The following is a 16,433-nucleotide window of genomic DNA, read 5'->3' as shown; positions in this document are numbered from 1 at the left end:
GGATGATTCGCAGTAATACCAGGCCGCTCCGGAATAGGGTGTGCTTCCGCGCCTCTAGGTCACCATTGTCACTTGAGAGCTGGTCTTCGGTTGCTTGGGTAACCTTTAGGCAGCGGGCTATCTGTTTTCATAGGGAGCACTGACCAGAGGTGAATGAAGGAGACCTCGCTTTAATTCGCCATGGCTTTGACTCGATTCTTTATAAACACTGCGCCTGCATGCTTACACCGTCGCTCTCTCGCTCGCAACCCTCGCACCGATCCACCACGGCTGGTGCTGACAGTTCCACGCCCTAGACTCGTACCATTTGACTCGTACCAGTTCGAGATCTTACGACTGTTTACTCTCCATTCACCCATTCAAATTTCACCTTGCCCAAGCAGAGCGTCCGCGCCAATCTCAATGTCAACCGCATACATGAACTACTACGGCTTAAATGAGTTACCTGAGACGTACAAGCGATACAAGTCCTTTACAGACGGATTTGAGGGATGGCTCATGACAACAGCGAAACAGCGTGGGCTTGAGATTGCCGCTCAGGCCGAGGCTGCCGCTAAAGCTGCCGGGACAAAACAGAAGAAGAACGGTAAATCAAAATCACACCAAATCCACTGGAAAGATATCAAAGCTGTAGCTCAAGCCGTCGCCGAGTCCGGAATGCCTTCGGACGATACCTCGGGCCTCACAGATCTGAACGACGCTATCCGCCTGCGAAAGGAAGTCACCGAGCATTATCGTCAGCAGCAGAAATCTGACGAAGAGCATCCGTACTTTATAACGATCTTGACCGACGTCCGAACAATGTTCAACGAGTGGATCTTTCCCTCGTCAAAGCCATCAGAACAAAGTAACGCCCACAAGCCGCCGTTAGATACCAAGAAAGCATCCTTCCACCAGCAGTGGGCAGTCATTTTCGGTCTGTCCAATGATACCGATGATTGTGACGACAGTGACGATGACACGGATGCCGACGCGAACAAACAAGCTGAATCTGATCGACCTGAAGCGGGGCCAGGTTCCGACAACCGCTCGACACCACACAATGTCACAGAAGCAGTTCCGCAAGCGTCAAAGACAGAACTAGAGTTGGATAGAGATTTCGAGGTGCTTTGTTTCTTATACGACCTTTATCTGCTCCGAAGACGTGTCAAGCAAATCTGGAGTGATTGGGTCCAGCGCAAGATTGGTACGATGACGGCCGCCATTGTGTCTGACTTGGCACTCGCTCAGGTCCAGAAATGGGTGATAAAGCTTGTCGAAGATTTGGACGATGACGGAAACAATCAAAAGATCCTGGGAATTGTCGAGGGTCTCCTGAATCTAGTACCAGAGAATCAGCGAGAACTGACATTGCCGGCCGACAAGAGCGAACTTCCGGTGTACCCGCGTGATTTGTTATGTTGCGATGGTATCCGTTATATGAGGAGTTTCTCGCTTCTTGAGTCGGAAGACGTTGGTGCGACACAAGGATCTCAACCAGTTGATGCTTTCCGGCTCCAGTTCCTTCTCCACTTCCGGTCAATCGGCACAAATGAACTGGTGGTTAGTGACCGATTTACGGAATCGTTCGGCTCTCCCGAAGCACGGTCTCGGGTCTGGCTTCCATTTGGGTTCCAGATCCTACTCGACATCCAAGAATTGCTTCTTATTACAGGTAGCATGGAGGAGGTTAGTTCGGACATGTTTAATCATTCAAAAGACATGGTCGAAATCATGAAAGCACACATAGACTACGAAGACGAATTGTGGAACAAGGGCGAGAAACCTGATTACATGTCAGTCGGCGACACTAAGTATTCTAACCAGTTTCTGCCGATCTTGCAATCACTTCGACATTATTTGCTGAAGCTCAGCAAAGATGACAGCCAAGAGGTGTCGGGATTGCTCAACATCACTTTCTTTGCCGCGCACCCAATCCTCTGCGGACTGACAATGTGGGACTTTCACCGAACGTATCACAGCGCAGCTAGGATCAAGGTCCAGTGGTTTACGGTTGCTCTTGCTCATCTCCACAATGCTTGCCGCCAATTGGGAGGTCTGGCTAGCCCTTGGCCAGACCTCGAATTCATCATTCAATCCCAAGGACAGGCGCGAATTTACGTTGGCGGCCCGCCTACAGATCCGAACGTGTTCTTTCAGCGCATGTGTTTAGCCTTGTGCGCATCTCCCCGTGGCATTGCTAAAGATTCTCGCAAAGCTCGTCAGCTCAATCCCGCAACCAAGCAAAAACGTGGCCTCGCCTCGTATACTCCCTTGGAAGACAGGATCCGGGAATATTACAGCACCAAGTCTGGCAGTAAGCGGTCCTTGCAACTACACAATATCTTCGCACTCTTGATGAGCGATCTTCGAGAGGCTACTGTCAAAGGTTCAGAGGAGTCGTCGGGTGCAGAGTTCCCGCAGCTCGCGCAAGTCAAAGAAAAGGCTTGCATCATCTTCGCAACAATCGCAAAGAAGCGTGCACGGAGAACGAATAACAAGAAGACACGCAAGAAAAATAGGTTGAAGATTCCAGACTTCTCCAATCGCGAAAGCGACTACGATCAGGGTTTGAATCATGCAACCTCTCAGTTGGCTGATCACGAACTCTACGCTAACTTCGACCACCTTGCATTCTTTCGCCGAGCTTACACAATGCTCACCCGCATAAGGACGGAGGTTCTGTGGGACGGTAGCCAAGCACTCATCACGCTAGACGCTTCGCAAGAGCCTCCTCGTGATTGCCAGCTTCTGTATGATCTTCTCTTCGATCTAGCACCCCCGCAAAACAAGAACGACAAGGCGCGAGCTTCTCGCTATGCATCCAGTATGGAGAAGCTAAAGAAAATCTCGGAGATCATGCAAGAATTCATCGGCGAACAAGGAGATCTCGAAACGAAGAACGCCGAGGAGCAGCTTAAGCAACGGACAGAACATAGAACAAACTCTTCCGGAAGGAACCCTCTGGTGGGCTTGACGAAAGATGCGATCGCCGAAGATACAGTTGCTCGTCATGATCCTCCTACTTTGGGCAATAATCTCAAGTCTGCTGGGGATGCAGATCTTATGCCTCTGTTCGAGCTAGAACAGTCTGGAACTGACATTCCCAAGAGCCCCAAACTCTTCATATTCGGCAAGAACGAGGAGTCAGCATTTGATTTCGAGTATGCATTAGTCGACCGCTCTGACATCGATATTATCGACGAGACCCAAGATGAAGCGCTCAAACCTACAGATGTCGAATCCCATGAGCCTGAAGATTCAGCAATTAGATCAGAAGTCGAGTCGGAATCCAAGGATACGGTAACCAAAGCAGAAGCCGAATCTGCGCTTTCAAATGCAGTTGCTCGGCCAGTAACAGCATCCCCGCCAAAGAGTCCAGAGCCTGAACTAGGTTTAAACATCGACCCTCCACGAGATAAGATCTGCAATTCTATTCTGGGTGAGGGCCACAGTGCGTATCAAGGCGAAGCGGTTGCGACTATCAAAGGTAAGCCATCCGCTACTCACATTTGTATCATGTCTCCAACCCCCTTCCAGGCACTAGGAGATCAAGAATTTCACGGTGGCTACGCCAAATGGTCAATGCCGGACGTAGAGACCGAAAGTAGGACTCCCGCTGAGGTCCTAGGTCCTAAAGCTATTGAAGTCGAAGCGCCACCGTTCCATTATCCTTCTGTACTGCTGGAGCCGTTGCCTGTACAACACAAGCCTTCGAACTCGTGGTCATTCTGGAAGCCCATATCACATGCAGAAGTTCTACCTCAAAACACCGACCTCTAAGAGCCACGCGCTGAACCAATTTCCAATGACACCGGTAGCCCCTCCGGCGTCATATATACCTTCGGCGTCAATCACCGTTTCACTTATCGCGCTACTCGGTCTACGCGGCTAAGCAAACTCACCGTGCCTATCCGCCATTACGACCTCTTGTTCCGTGCTTCAACAATCCACAATTCCCGGCGTCGCTTGGTTGGCGCGAAGAAGCATCGCATCAGTTATAATTGCTACGGACGGTGCGTTGTGGGTCGTGCTCTTTTGGGTGAGGTGTATGATGTCTTTTGGAATCGTAAACCTGCTACGATGGGTGATGATGACGGGTGGGAAACGGACGATGATTGAGCAAGACGGTTGATTCGTTGGCTCAGTGGCTTTTGGGCGGTCAACACTTTGCTTTATACTCCTTTTGTACGTTTGTCCTGTTTTACAATCAGGCCTTTGGCAAGTTTTGAGTAATGAACCCTTCACATCCGCTCCCAAAGCATATGAATTGGGGTCTGCCGAGCTGCCTTATACTACAGTCAAGGGAAGTACTCTAGGGCGCATCACAAATCGTTTGAGCTTGGAGCGGCTGGAACTCACTTCGGCTAAACCAGCAGAGCCAGTAGTTTATCTGGGCTGAGAATACCGGCCATACCACATTACAGTGGGGTGGGTTGTGGAAGGCAAATAAGCACTGATCTAGATATCAACTAATTTCATTCTTAGAATCATTTTCTTCAGAATCGGACCCGTGCTCAGTGAATGCCCATCGTTGCGGGATTCCCAGGCTGATCCGCTTCTGGCTTTCGCAGGTCAGAAACTCTCCTTTTATTCGGAAGCACCATTGTCACTGATTAACGGAAAGTGACAACGGTGGATGCACCTGGCCCTAACTACGGTCTTTCGATATGCAATACCGCGAAATCGATACGCTAATCAATTTAGCGTCTCATGGGGCGTCAGTTGGGCAGGAGCGATGGTGGCTCTTTCCTCGGAGGTCTTGCCCCGCCCATGTTCACCACCATCTTCATCACCCACTTCGCAATGTTGCAACATAGGTTCGCAAAGGAGATGGATCACTCAAAGGCCAATCACATGAATAGCCATCTTTTAGAGGCACTTGGAGTTCATAGCGGTAAGTATACTCAGCATCTGCGAGCGGACAAGAACATGTCTCACACTCGGCATCAACGACCCTGAGACACTGAGTACCCACCTTGTATGACCTCTGCTAAACACAACCCCGGCTAGGAGCAGCAACAAAGCTATCGGGTGCACTTTCGAAGTGCAAGGAGTCCAAAGATGACGATTCAAATCGTCTCTTGATTTCCGAGTACCTGGCCAAAGATTCCTCGGTGTCAAGCCCAGCTGTGGTTGATTTCACTCGACTAACAGAAAAGGTGCGCATTGCCAACGAACAACGGCAGCGAAACCCACCAGTAGAGGACCACGAAGAGCATTCGAAGACAGGTCCATCAGAGAAAAGACCAGCGACTGAATCTTTGCTTCAGCCAGTTGAGAAGCGAGCAAACTATGGAGCGGGGACTGTCAGCGTCCATAGATCACCAAACTACCTCCCTAAGTTGAGTAACCCAACGCTCGATAGTAGAGACGATTCAAGTCAGCGCACCTCGGCGACTAGTCGGACGCTGGGCGGGCAGACACTGGAGAGTGCGAACCCGGGGGTTCAGCATGTTATCAGTAGTAGCCAGACGCTGGGACTCGAGAGCATACCGAGTCAGCAGCTCGTTGAGAGCAGGCAGAGCCTAAGAGGTGGGATTTTGACGAATCAAGAACACGGCAGAAATAGCCAGCCGCCGAACAGCCCGCTCAGTCTTAGCAGAAACTCGGCAAGAGGTGCACGGGAGTTCACTGGGCTCCAGAGGCCGATCCACAGCCACTGGAACAACACCAATACGTACCACCCTGCTGATTTCCAAAGGGGCGAGACCCCTCGGCCCAACGCCAACAAGCCCGCCCAACCGATGGGGCGGATCGAGCAAACGAGTTGTCTGCCTGAAATGGCGGTGGAACAAATGCGCACATTTTCGAGACCAAATAATGGGGCGGTCCCGCGTCATCCTTCATATCAGCAGAATCATATGGTCCAGACTCATAACCACCGATTTGGGAAGAGAGACCATGGTCTGCCTTATATGGCGGTAGAGCAGCACCAGCCCGAAGTGGTGGTCGGAGAGAGCTATAGGCATCCAAGGGAATCCCGTGCCTTCTATCCTAGGGACACACGACGCGAAGAGACGAACAATGGTCTGCCTTATATGGCGGAGGAGCAGTATAGGTCTGAATCAACGCGGAGGAACTTCATCCCCGAACCCATGAGATCATCTGCACAATTGGCTAGAGGGAATAGCCAAGCCAGGAGTGGCTACGCATCTAGTCCGAGTCATGAAACACCAAATCGGAGCTCGTCATTTTCGAAAGTTGGCGAAAGGATCGCACGGTGATTACCCTCCGCTTCAATAAACTGCTTATCGTATGCTAAGAGACACAGTCGCTTCCCGGTCGCGATACCTAAAGTCGACTCTGACGGTACATTCAGCTGGAAAACCGACATTTCAGCGCAACTAGGGACCGAGTTGGAGACTGCGTTTCATGCCCACTTCATGGGAGATCGGAAGAAAGAGAAGCGGTGGGCTAGCTATGAGCCTGGCAACACGGATTGCGTCTTGACGCATGTCATTGGACGCGGAGGGAATCATTCCAGTTTCTCACAGCCATTCACTGCGTGCGACAAGTGCTCTCGAGCGGAGCGACCGTGCGTCTTCCTCGTCAACCAGGGAGAGCGGACGGTACTGGGCTTCTACCGTGCCGATCCGTCCAGCCGTGGTGGATCTGCCGACGATGCGGGCTTCTATGTGCCTGTAAAGGCAGCAGCACAACGGCGAAACGGACTGTGAGCCGAGATCACAGCGTTTATTTGAGCAAATAAAAGAGCCTTGACTTTGTTATCACTCTTAGTAGGCCAGTACTTCCACATTGCCTCCCTCATACCTGCCATTGTGATGTGCAAGGAAAGCGCGCATGACAAGTGAGACCACCCGAAAGCATTCGATCAGAGCAAGCGGCCGTTATTACTGCTGCTGCCTCCACCACCGATGCTATGTGAGTTCAAACGCACGGAACATGCGCTTTCCGCATCGCGCCGAGGCGGGCATGGAAGGCGCCTTCCCTCCTCAAGGGCCCCCCGAACTTCGCGCGATCTGACTTCCTGCCTCCACTCACCACCCCATCCACTATGGTCGAATTCAATCAATACGACTTCCAAGCTGAGGTGGCTAACTTTCCATTTGAGTATACACCGGCAACAAGAGATGATGAGCGTAAAATCCAAGAGGCTATTGAAGCCGACAAACGGGAGGACCAGTTGCTGGCAGAGGATCGCGATCCGAACGGCGAGTTGCAGCAGATGTATGAGTCGAGAAGAGATGCGAACGACCTGAACGATTACATATTGAAAATGTATAAGCAAGGCGCTGCCAAGGGGGTAGCAGTGGTTGAGAAGCGTGGACAGGAAGTGTTCGAGAAGATGAATGAGCATTATCAGCGGGTGAGTTCGACCATCACTGCGTCCAGTAAACCCGCGGCCTCCCGAACCGCAATACCCACTGAGCCTTCACCAATCATCAATTCCCCAAATCAGACAATACTAATAGCTTCTAGGCCCACAGCAAGTGGACAGAAGTGGTCCATAAATTCAACGAATTCTCAGAGATTCACAGCGACTGCGAGGACATCATGACTGAGCGCAACGAGGCGCTTGAGAAGAACAGCCAGCTGGAAGCTCAAATCAAGCAGCTGAACAAGCAATTGGGAGACCACGAGATGATCATCAGTGAGCGCAACAAGGCGCTTAAGAAGAAGAACAAGCTGAAAACTCAATGCAAGCAGCTGCGCAAGCAAGTGAAAGATCACGGAAGGATCGTCAGTGAGCGCGATGAGACGCTTGAAAAGAACAGCCAGCTGGAAGCTCAATGTAAGCAGCTGCGCAAGCAACTGGAAGATCACGGAAGGATCGTCAGTGAGCGCGATGAGGTGCTCGAAAGAAACAACCAGGTGTCTTCAGACATGGACAAAACCGCATTCAGCATTCCGCAGCCCGCAGAACAACTGCGCTTGATGACCACTGAAGAAGAAGAAGTCATAAAGGACCGGGACCAGTGGAAGGCTGATTGCATGAAAGTTTTATCGAAAGCACAGGCCACAGAGAAGAATTTACGAGAAGCCAACAAGGCATTGGAAGATGATCTGGCTTCGAAGGTTGCGCTGATCCGAGATATGGCCAACTTACTGGGACCAGATCACGAGAGCCCGTGTGGCTAAGGCGTTAAGCGGTGACGAGGCAGTAAGTCTCTGAAATAGCATACTGACCATAACAGTGTATTGAACCCTTGTCGATGGTTACTGGTGACGCTGTGGCTCAGGAATTCCAGGAGATCCTTAAAGCACAGCTGCTTCTGGGATGCACACCCCGTCCGAAGGTCGCAGTTGTGTCCGTGATCAAAGACTCATGGAGTTACCCGAGTGGTGATAAGGATTTCGACGACGCAATGTTGTATCCGGAGAGATTCGGCAATGAGCGCGCCGACGACTTCTGTTTGTGTCGTTACGTCTTCGGCACTACAACAGAGTGTCCTTATGGCAAAGCCTGTCAGTGTCAGCACCGCCCGCTCTCTGAGGAGCAGATTCAACAAATTCGGACGAATCAAGAGACACCCAGGGCTAGGCCGAGGTTGTTTTTGTCACGCGTTTATAAAAATTGGTCGAGCCCGCACCCTCCTGTGGTGTCCATGCACGATAGGTTGTACTTGAAAGATCTCGAGTGGAATGCTACCGACGCGGAACCAACCGCGACTAGCTAGGCTGCTCAACATGGAACAACTGGTGGAGATAATAAGACTGCCTCTAGTGGTGGAGAGAACAAGATCGCCTCTCAAGGTGAACAGCAGAAGACCGCCCCTGAGGGTGGATATGAGAAGACCGCCCCCGAGGGTGGAGAGAACAGGACCGCCTCTGATGGTGGAGAGAATAGGACCGCCTCTGATGGTGGAGAGAACAGGACCGCCTCTGATGGTGGAGAGAATAGGACCGCCTCTGATGGTGGAGAGAATAGGACCGCCTCTGATGGTGGAGAGAATAGGACCGCCTCTGATGGTGGAGAGAATAGGACCGCCTCTGATGGTGGAGAGAATAGGACCGCCTCTGATGGTGGAGAGAATAGGACCGCCCCCCAAGGGTGGAGAGAACAGGACCGCCTCTAATAGTGGATGTCAGAAGACCGCCACTGATGGCGGAAAGAATCTGCTCACCCCTGGTGGTGGCGTTACAATCTCCACGGAGCCTGATAGACCGGCAGTGTCCCAAGCATCATATCGTGGACGCAGTGGCAGTGGCAGGGGTGGTAATAGTGCTACCAGAGGTGGAAGTGGTGTTACTAGAGGTAGCAGTGGTGGCATTAAGGATGAAGCTGTTTGACATCTGAATCAATGCCTCCCTTATATAGCTCCATTATTATCAGCTGTTCGGTAATCGCCGATAGGTCTTATTGCAGAGAATAAACCACTACACTCAACCACTACACCGGAGAACCACGTCAGCAGTGAGACTGTAGGCTGTTGATACATCCTTAGCTTCTCACTTTGGATGATATTTACGAGTGCAATATGGTGAGGGCAAACAGACGCTCTCGGTTTCGCCTTGTTATTGAACGCGTTGCTTGGACATGTCTGCTTCATAGTTGCAACTGTCGCGCCGCTCGGCTTCGACACCAATACCAATTTCTGTCCGTCCGCATTCATGGTCGACGCACGCAACTTGCCACGCAACTTACCACCCGACTTTCCCGGGGTTTCTTACTAGCGGAAAACTGACCACCTTAGAATGTGCAATCTGCCGAGCAGCTCCAATCCTGTGCTATAGACCTAAAATTTCTCTATATGGTTTCAAAAGCCAGATAAGTTCCCCTCTACCTTTATTCACTGGCCTCTGATATCGAGTTGGGTCTAGCGCGAATAGGAGATTACTATTCTGAAGAAACCGCATACGGCGGCAGGGTTTTATCAACTTGTAATATGAAGACATGTCCCGCATGTTCCCAATCTCTGACATGGAAGGGAAGAGTTGGCGGTTCTTGTGTGATAGATGCTCGATATTTCTAAATTTTAGACGAAGTAAAGACGGTATACTGAATAAGAACTGGTAACTCTACGTCCTTTTTCATCTGTGTTCAGTGAGATACGTTCGTTGAAATAGACGGGCCTTTGCGAAGAAGAAGGCGAATGGAAGTAAAGTACCGCTTCGTCTGATACTAGCCATTTTGCTTACCTGAATATCGTGATTCGGCCGTTGCGCTCTCATCTCATGGTCCTCAAGTTCGGCCGCCATCTCGGTGAAATATCGCCTGTCATGTCAGAACATTGTCCTAATGCGCGCTATCATGAAACATGGTTCAGTACCAGTAGACATGCGCTAGCGCTCGCTGCAGTTTTCTGATTCGTGGATAATCAAGCTGAACGGTTCTAGAAACCTTGCAATTTCGGATCTGTTCAGGGTACAGGGGATTGCCCCCGATACGCGAGGTGGAAGAAATTCTCACCAGACGGGTGGAAATCATCTCGGCCAGCGGACGAGCAGTCTCGAAGGCCTCAATAAAGATGTCGAAGACTTTTTGCCAAGCTGCCAAGAGTCCCGCGTCATGTTGCGCCGCTGTCAGTCCAACCTGGCCCTTCGGCGCCAAGGTACACGATACCTTTTGCGGTTATTTAGTGTTTCGAGAGGGAGATATTCGATATCTGAGAGAGTATCACAGGGGCATAGCGCCGGAAGGACGTTCTGTTTCGAATCGTACACTGTGGTTTTCGGTCAGTACTGTGAGGGCGCAACGAAGCGGGAGCGGGCGAGGGTTTGTATAAAGACATGGGGAGGCGCATCCCCAGAAAAGCATCTCATTCTTGAGCCTCACATTCTCTGTCCTACTTCAGTCTCTCGTTTGCTCGAAGCAACCCACTCTCATTAGCATTATTCCATTCTTTTACATACTTACTCCAAGAACCACTTAACCGCTGAAAAATTTCGATTAACACCACTCATTCACAATGAAGTTCACTCTTATCGCCGCTGTTGCTGCCTTCGTGGCTCCTATTGCCGCCGGTCCTGCCCAGCAGACCCCCAACGAGTTCTTCAGCTTGACCAAGCGTGCTACGCTTCCCGTTCCCAAGTCGAAGGGATCGGTCACCTACAAGAAGGCGCAATCCGTCTCCGGTACCTTCGACGGTGGCTACAAGACCTATGGCCGTGGTGTCAAGTGCACTGGCCAGGCTGAGGGCGGTGACGCCGATGCGGTCTTCATCCTTGAGAATGGCGCTACCCTGAAGAACGTCATCATTGGTGCTGGTATGTGATCCCAGGCGTCTGCATGATACAAGAGAACATACTGACAGAGGTATAGACCAGATCGAGGGTGTCCACTGCAAGGGTGCCTGCACCATCGAGAATGTATGGTGGACCAATGTCTGTGAGGACGCTCTGTCCCTCAAGGGTGATGGCAACGCGCTCGTCAAGGGTGGAGGTGCCCAAGGTGCTGATGACAAGGTCATCCAGCACAACGGAAAGGGAACCGTTACCATTGACGGTTTCACTGTGATGGTAAGTGCAACCTTTGCTCTTCCTCGCATCCATTGTGCTTGACAAACTAACGTTGTCTCTCTAGGACTTCGGCAAGCTCTACCGTGCGTGCGGTAACTGCAAGAACTCCGTTTCTCGCAGCGTTGTGATCAAGAACGTCAAGGCATACAATGGCAAGTTGCTCGCCGGTATCAACCCTAACTTCGGGGGAACTGCCACCATCACTTCCACCTGCGCCTCTTCCGTTAAGGCCATCTGCGAGGAGTTCAAGGGAACCACCCCTGGACATGAGCCCAGCTCCGTCTCCAAGGGTCCCTCCAACTACTGCAAGTACACCGCCTCGGCCGTCAAGTCTTGCTAGAGGACCTATCAGACTGTTGCGAGAGCGACGCGTGAGGAAGATCGATAGATGTGTTTGAGGATCGGAAACTTCGCGGAGGATTCTTATTATATATTTTTGAATTAGTGGCACATGCGGCGCATGTAATGTATACTGGTTATTTATCAACAAGTTGGATGTTCCCGTGTTCTCCTCGAGCGGATTGGTTAACGCGTCTAGATATTACAGGACTACGCTCCGTGCTGTTAATAGTCGAGCATGCCTCGAGATACACATCGTGGTGTTTAAAGGCTACTTAATGGATACGTGTGAGCCTGGTAGCTTGTCCAGTGCCTCATCGTCCGTGCCAGTATTTACAATTCCTGTTGGTCTTGGTGATCCATTCTCGAAGCCTCCACGATGAGCCGCCTATAGTCCAGCACTGCCTGCTCAAGCTCCTTCTTCTTCAGAGCCTCATGGTCAGAATGCGCCACAAATATGCTTCCGGGGCCATAGAGATATCTCCTGTGGTCGCCTGCCAGAAGTGGTACGTCAGTCCCATAGTTGACCGTCATCGTTTCAAAATGCTCGATGTCGCAATCGATGTTCACGGGCGCGTATCCTTCGCCAGCCCATGTGATTTCGAGGTCGCCACCCATCTTCTCTACGCGCGCTTTCACATCTGCTAACGCGCCGACGATAAGACCTCGAACAATGTTTGGTGTGCCGGCTGCTAGGCGGACAGCAACGTTTGCGGAAGCCGTCTCTGCGACTACATTAGCTGCCACACCACCCTCAATCTTCCCGAAGTTCATTGTCGTGTTGCCGTATTTCGCGGACCACGGAAGCCCATTCTCTCGCAGTTCCAACAATTCCCCAAGGGCTTCGGTGAGAACATCATTGGCACTGACACCTAGCCACGGGTAGCCTGAGTGCGCTGCCTTGCCTTTGATATGCAGGGTGAAGCTCAGTATCCCCTTGTGCCCGCAGACAAGTTTGCCCTCGGTCGGCTCGCCAAAAATGACGACCTCATAATTGGGCTGCGGTCGCTCAGACCAGGAAGAGAACGCGCGCATGCCATCACCGCCGGTCTCTTCGCCTACGACGAATAACAGCGACAGATCATCGCGCAGGTGTTCTCTCAAAGCCTGGACAGCTATGATTTGAGCAGCAACACTGCCCTTAGCATCCACGGAGCCCCTACCGCCAATAATATCGGTGGTCTTATTATGGTAGTACGGCCAGAAAGGGGGTACAGTATCTATGTGCGAAGACACGAGGATTGTAGTGTGGCGCTTCGAGCCGTATGCGAGGATGTTGTAGCGGTTTTCCGACACCTCCTGGGTCTCTACGGTGAAATTCTTATCGCGCAAGTAAGACGCGAGCCATTGGCCTACGTCATGTTCGTTGCTCGTGATCGATTCGGTCTCGACAAGTTTGCGATGTAGGTATAACAGCTCCGTCGAAGTGGACTCTGGCAGAGGCAGTTGGTTACAATCCTTGAAAAGGGGCCGCCCAGCCGCAAGGGCTATTTTCACAGTGAGTGCAAGGAAAGTAAAGCACCAGAGGATCATTTTGGTGGTGGTGGCATTGAAGCGTGGGTAGGCTGCGTGACATGGACGCGGTACTTCCCCGCTCGGGCCGCCGGTGGCTAGGGCCAAGGCCAAGGCCATGATTCTGGTGGGCCATACTCGTAACCACCACCCATCAGAAATCAATGAAAAGTGGCTTATTTGAAAGAGATAACAGTTTCGATAATGGCGTAATATTAGAACTATACATGAGCGGTCTTGCGACACGGCCAAGCAGCGCTGAACACTCGGCCTTGCTCTGTTTCGCCAGCTATGTTGAACCCAGGGCTCGGGCTAGCTGCACGTTCCGACCCGGTCAACCCATGGGCATCCAGTATTGCGCATTCGGTTTGAGACACCTCCAGTGACTCACGTCAAACAAGAAAAGAGTCAAAAAAGTCCACATGAAATGAAGGTCCGAATTGGTACTCCCGTCGTAGGGCGAAAATGCACGAGCCGTGCCGTTGTCATGAAGCAGCAGTACATTCCTCTACTACCATAGGTACTTTGCGATGTTTCAATTGATTTACGTTCTAAGGTTCTGACTTCACGGATTATTCGCTTTTTCTAGGGTGCTATCTGTCGTTTCCCGGCGCATTGACTCGCCCATATCTGTGCTTTTCTACTGACTAGCAGCTTCGAAGACTATCATACGAATCCGCGGATCGACTATGCTCTCCATGCAGGAAAATAATGCAGCCGTCCCTTGGCTTCAATACACGCGCAGGAGAATTATCATCCTGCGATTGGCTGCGACTCTGGTGTTCAGCATAAGTGTAAGCTATCCTTCCTGTCGTTTTAGCGGCATTTACGAAGTTTTGCGGCTGATGCGTGGATGAGCTATCTGTGCACATGAGGAAGAGTGAATTGGAGAAGTGCTGCTATGTCGTGCTTACTTCAGCCCTTCAAGTGAAAGTAACCATCGTGTCTGATGTGATAAGAGAGTTATACCTTCCAGGCAACAAGATAAAGCCAACACACTACAACTAACATCACGCTGGCCGCATAAGCTACCGTGGGCTTGTGTGGCTTAGATAGGAACGGATTTATGCAGCTGGACCAGCTACGAAAGGGGCAGTAACCTGTGGCCTATAGCCGAACCTCGTATATATGGTATCACTTAAGTGACGAGTCTGGCATTGGCATGGTATCACTTAGGTGACGAGGCTGGCATTGGTATGGTATCACTTAGGTGACGAGGATGGCATTGGTACCGGTAATACCCGCTAAGCAGAGGACACAGAACAATCAGTATAGGTATGTGGAGAATCCTATTCAGCAAAGGCCATCGAGGTCTTGCGGCGGCTGCTACGGTGATAATGGCTTGCCTTAAGGCTTGCTTTTTCTTGCCACAATGAATTTCCATCAGGTAGCACCGGCCGCTATACTCCCTCTGAGCTTTCCCACGGGTGGTCTCCTCTGTTTTCGCTTTCATCACCTCATTGTGGGCCCAAAGTTCCTTTGTTGAGAGGTACTCAGTCGAATCAAACCTGGCAGGTGCTGGCTGCGTCTGTGGGTTCGACACCGCGCGCTCATACGGGCGCTGCTCATGCAGGGGGAATGGCTCCTGTACAGGGTCTGGATGCCCCGTGGGTACTACTTTGTGTCAGTACTGTGAAGATGAGGCGTCATGGTTAGGTAGATTTACTCTCTTGATACGCATTGTGGCACTGCTCACGGTGAGTCGTTGCTTGCGCAAGAAGGCGCAGTCGTACCGAAATCACATTTTTCCCGTCATAGTCATGGTTTGTCTCACTTGACCAACACTTTCGTAACTCGACACCTAAACGAGGGCAACGTTAATGTGAATCGAGCAATGAGATTGTCATGTAACGCTGTGTCCGCAGTTGAAAACGAAATTCAAGAAAGAAAGGAATTGCTTACACTGCACACCGTGCTTGTCCACAAGCACTTTCATAGCAAATAGTCAGTGGAGGGCCTCAGAGCGTTATAAAATATGCGCGAAATATTGTATATCGGAAAAGATCTGGGCCGCCGGTTTGGGGTAGGGGGTGGGGAGGAAGAAGCTTACTGAGCACGTATTAGTCAGATGGGCCATATTAAGGCTGATATTACTACGTACCGAACAATCGCGCAATCGGTAAGGAAGAGAGGACCGGCCGCAGCAGCAACATTGCCAAAGGTAGGTATATCTCTTCGCCTAACCCAACTCAGTCATCCACTCGGTTGTGGTCCATTGTCATGGGGGAAAGCTCTGTTGTGCTTACCATGGAATGTACGAGCAACTTCTTGCCGAGTTCTCGGAGGCCCCTTGGCAATGTTCAAGGTTCTCTGCGTCGAGGATTTGACAAGAAAGTTCTTGTGTTCTCATTGGCATCCTTCAATGCCCGATACCGCGACAAGGATTGTTTTGCCAGAATCTGTTGCCAGGAAACTCGAGAGCCAACCCCCACAATCCTTAAAAACTCCTTTTACAATAGTATCCAGTCGCTTAGGGTGTCACAGTCCTAGGCTACTCCTAATACCACAGCCCTTGCACTTTTCTTTACGCGCGTATTGTCAATTCAAGATGTGTCGAGTATATGCCGGAACGACAGGTAGAGCGCGAGAGCCCAAAAGCTGGACGCAACCGCCAGCGACGTAATGCTGATTGGGGATCTTGAACGAAGGTAGGGGTTCGAAAGTGGCCACGCCGCAACAACGAATGTAATATGGTTCCCGAGACGTCAACAGCGGTCAACGAAAGAGCGGCGCAAAGCTAGTGGGTCATTGTCAGCAATTGCTACCAACAATGGCGTTGCATAAGAGTATGAAACGTATGCGACTTCGGTGTTATGTTGGCTGAAGGTGTCCTTAGGAATTGTCGCTTACCTTTAGAGATGGACAAGTTATTAGACGAATGTAATGAGCCTCAAATGACCGAGCGACGATAAGATAATTGAGATGAGAAATTGAATAGAGTGCTCAGCGCAGCGAGAGATCAGTGCGCAAGCACACACTACGAGTAAATACAGCTTAGTGTGAGTTGGTCTTCAGGGGCATTATTCTAGGCGCTTCAGCAAGGAGGAATTCCATAGCTTTATGGTTGATTGGGTAGGACATACCATTATTCATACAATTAGCAGCTCTTGCCGTCGCGAATTTGACGAGCGTACCTCTGGATCTGATGTATCGCGCGTATCAACGATGGAGGTGAACGA

At 51.0% G+C, this 16,433-nt stretch overlaps 6 protein-coding genes across 6 annotated transcripts; 5 read left to right on the top strand and 1 right to left on the bottom strand.

The window, feature by feature from the left end:
* Positions 1–417: 417 nt before the first annotated feature.
* Positions 418–3,762, top strand: N0V89_012296 (uncharacterized protein; the record flags this gene model as incomplete). Its single annotated transcript, XM_056221017.1, has 1 exon — positions 418–3,762. The coding sequence occupies one exon, from the start codon at positions 418–420 to the stop codon at positions 3,760–3,762; it is 3,345 nt and encodes a 1,114-aa protein (XP_056065004.1).
* A 1,023-nt stretch (positions 3,763–4,785) lies between these two features.
* On the top strand, positions 4,786–6,659 carry N0V89_012295 (uncharacterized protein; the record flags this gene model as incomplete). Its single annotated transcript, XM_056221016.1, has 3 exons — positions 4,786–4,876; positions 4,993–6,040; positions 6,254–6,659. 3 exons carry the CDS (start codon positions 4,786–4,788, stop codon positions 6,657–6,659), a joined length of 1,545 nt encoding a protein of 514 aa, XP_056065003.1.
* A 338-nt stretch (positions 6,660–6,997) lies between these two features.
* On the top strand, positions 6,998–8,082 carry N0V89_012294 (uncharacterized protein; the record flags this gene model as incomplete). The annotated part of the gene is made up of 2 exons (XM_056221015.1): positions 6,998–7,309; positions 7,423–8,082. The coding sequence occupies 2 exons, from the start codon at positions 6,998–7,000 to the stop codon at positions 8,080–8,082; spliced, it is 972 nt and encodes a 323-aa protein (XP_056065002.1).
* A 74-nt stretch (positions 8,083–8,156) lies between these two features.
* N0V89_012293 (uncharacterized protein) lies at positions 8,157–9,020 on the top strand (the record flags this gene model as incomplete). The annotated part of the gene is made up of 2 exons (XM_056221014.1): positions 8,157–8,581; positions 8,669–9,020. The coding sequence occupies 2 exons, from the start codon at positions 8,157–8,159 to the stop codon at positions 9,018–9,020; spliced, it is 777 nt and encodes a 258-aa protein (XP_056065001.1).
* A 1,833-nt stretch (positions 9,021–10,853) lies between these two features.
* N0V89_012292 (uncharacterized protein) lies at positions 10,854–11,743 on the top strand (the record flags this gene model as incomplete). Its single annotated transcript, XM_056221013.1, has 3 exons — positions 10,854–11,151; positions 11,207–11,403; positions 11,468–11,743. 3 exons carry the CDS (start codon positions 10,854–10,856, stop codon positions 11,741–11,743), a joined length of 771 nt encoding a protein of 256 aa, XP_056065000.1.
* A 332-nt stretch (positions 11,744–12,075) lies between these two features.
* N0V89_012291 (uncharacterized protein) lies at positions 12,076–13,275 on the bottom strand (the record flags this gene model as incomplete). The annotated part of the gene is made up of 1 exon (XM_056221012.1): positions 12,076–13,275. One exon carries the CDS (start codon positions 13,273–13,275, stop codon positions 12,076–12,078), a length of 1,200 nt encoding a protein of 399 aa, XP_056064999.1.
* Between the last annotated feature and the right edge of the window lie 3,158 nt (positions 13,276–16,433).

The sequence above is a fragment of the Didymosphaeria variabile genome (assembly GCF_027946475.1).
Source record: "Didymosphaeria variabile strain IMI 356815 chromosome Unknown scaffold_10, whole genome shotgun sequence".
Classification (NCBI taxonomy): Eukaryota; Fungi; Ascomycota; class Dothideomycetes; order Pleosporales; family Didymosphaeriaceae; genus Didymosphaeria; species Didymosphaeria variabile.
Note: the sequence above shows the minus strand (reverse complement) of the source record. Positions and strands in the feature narration are given on the sequence as shown.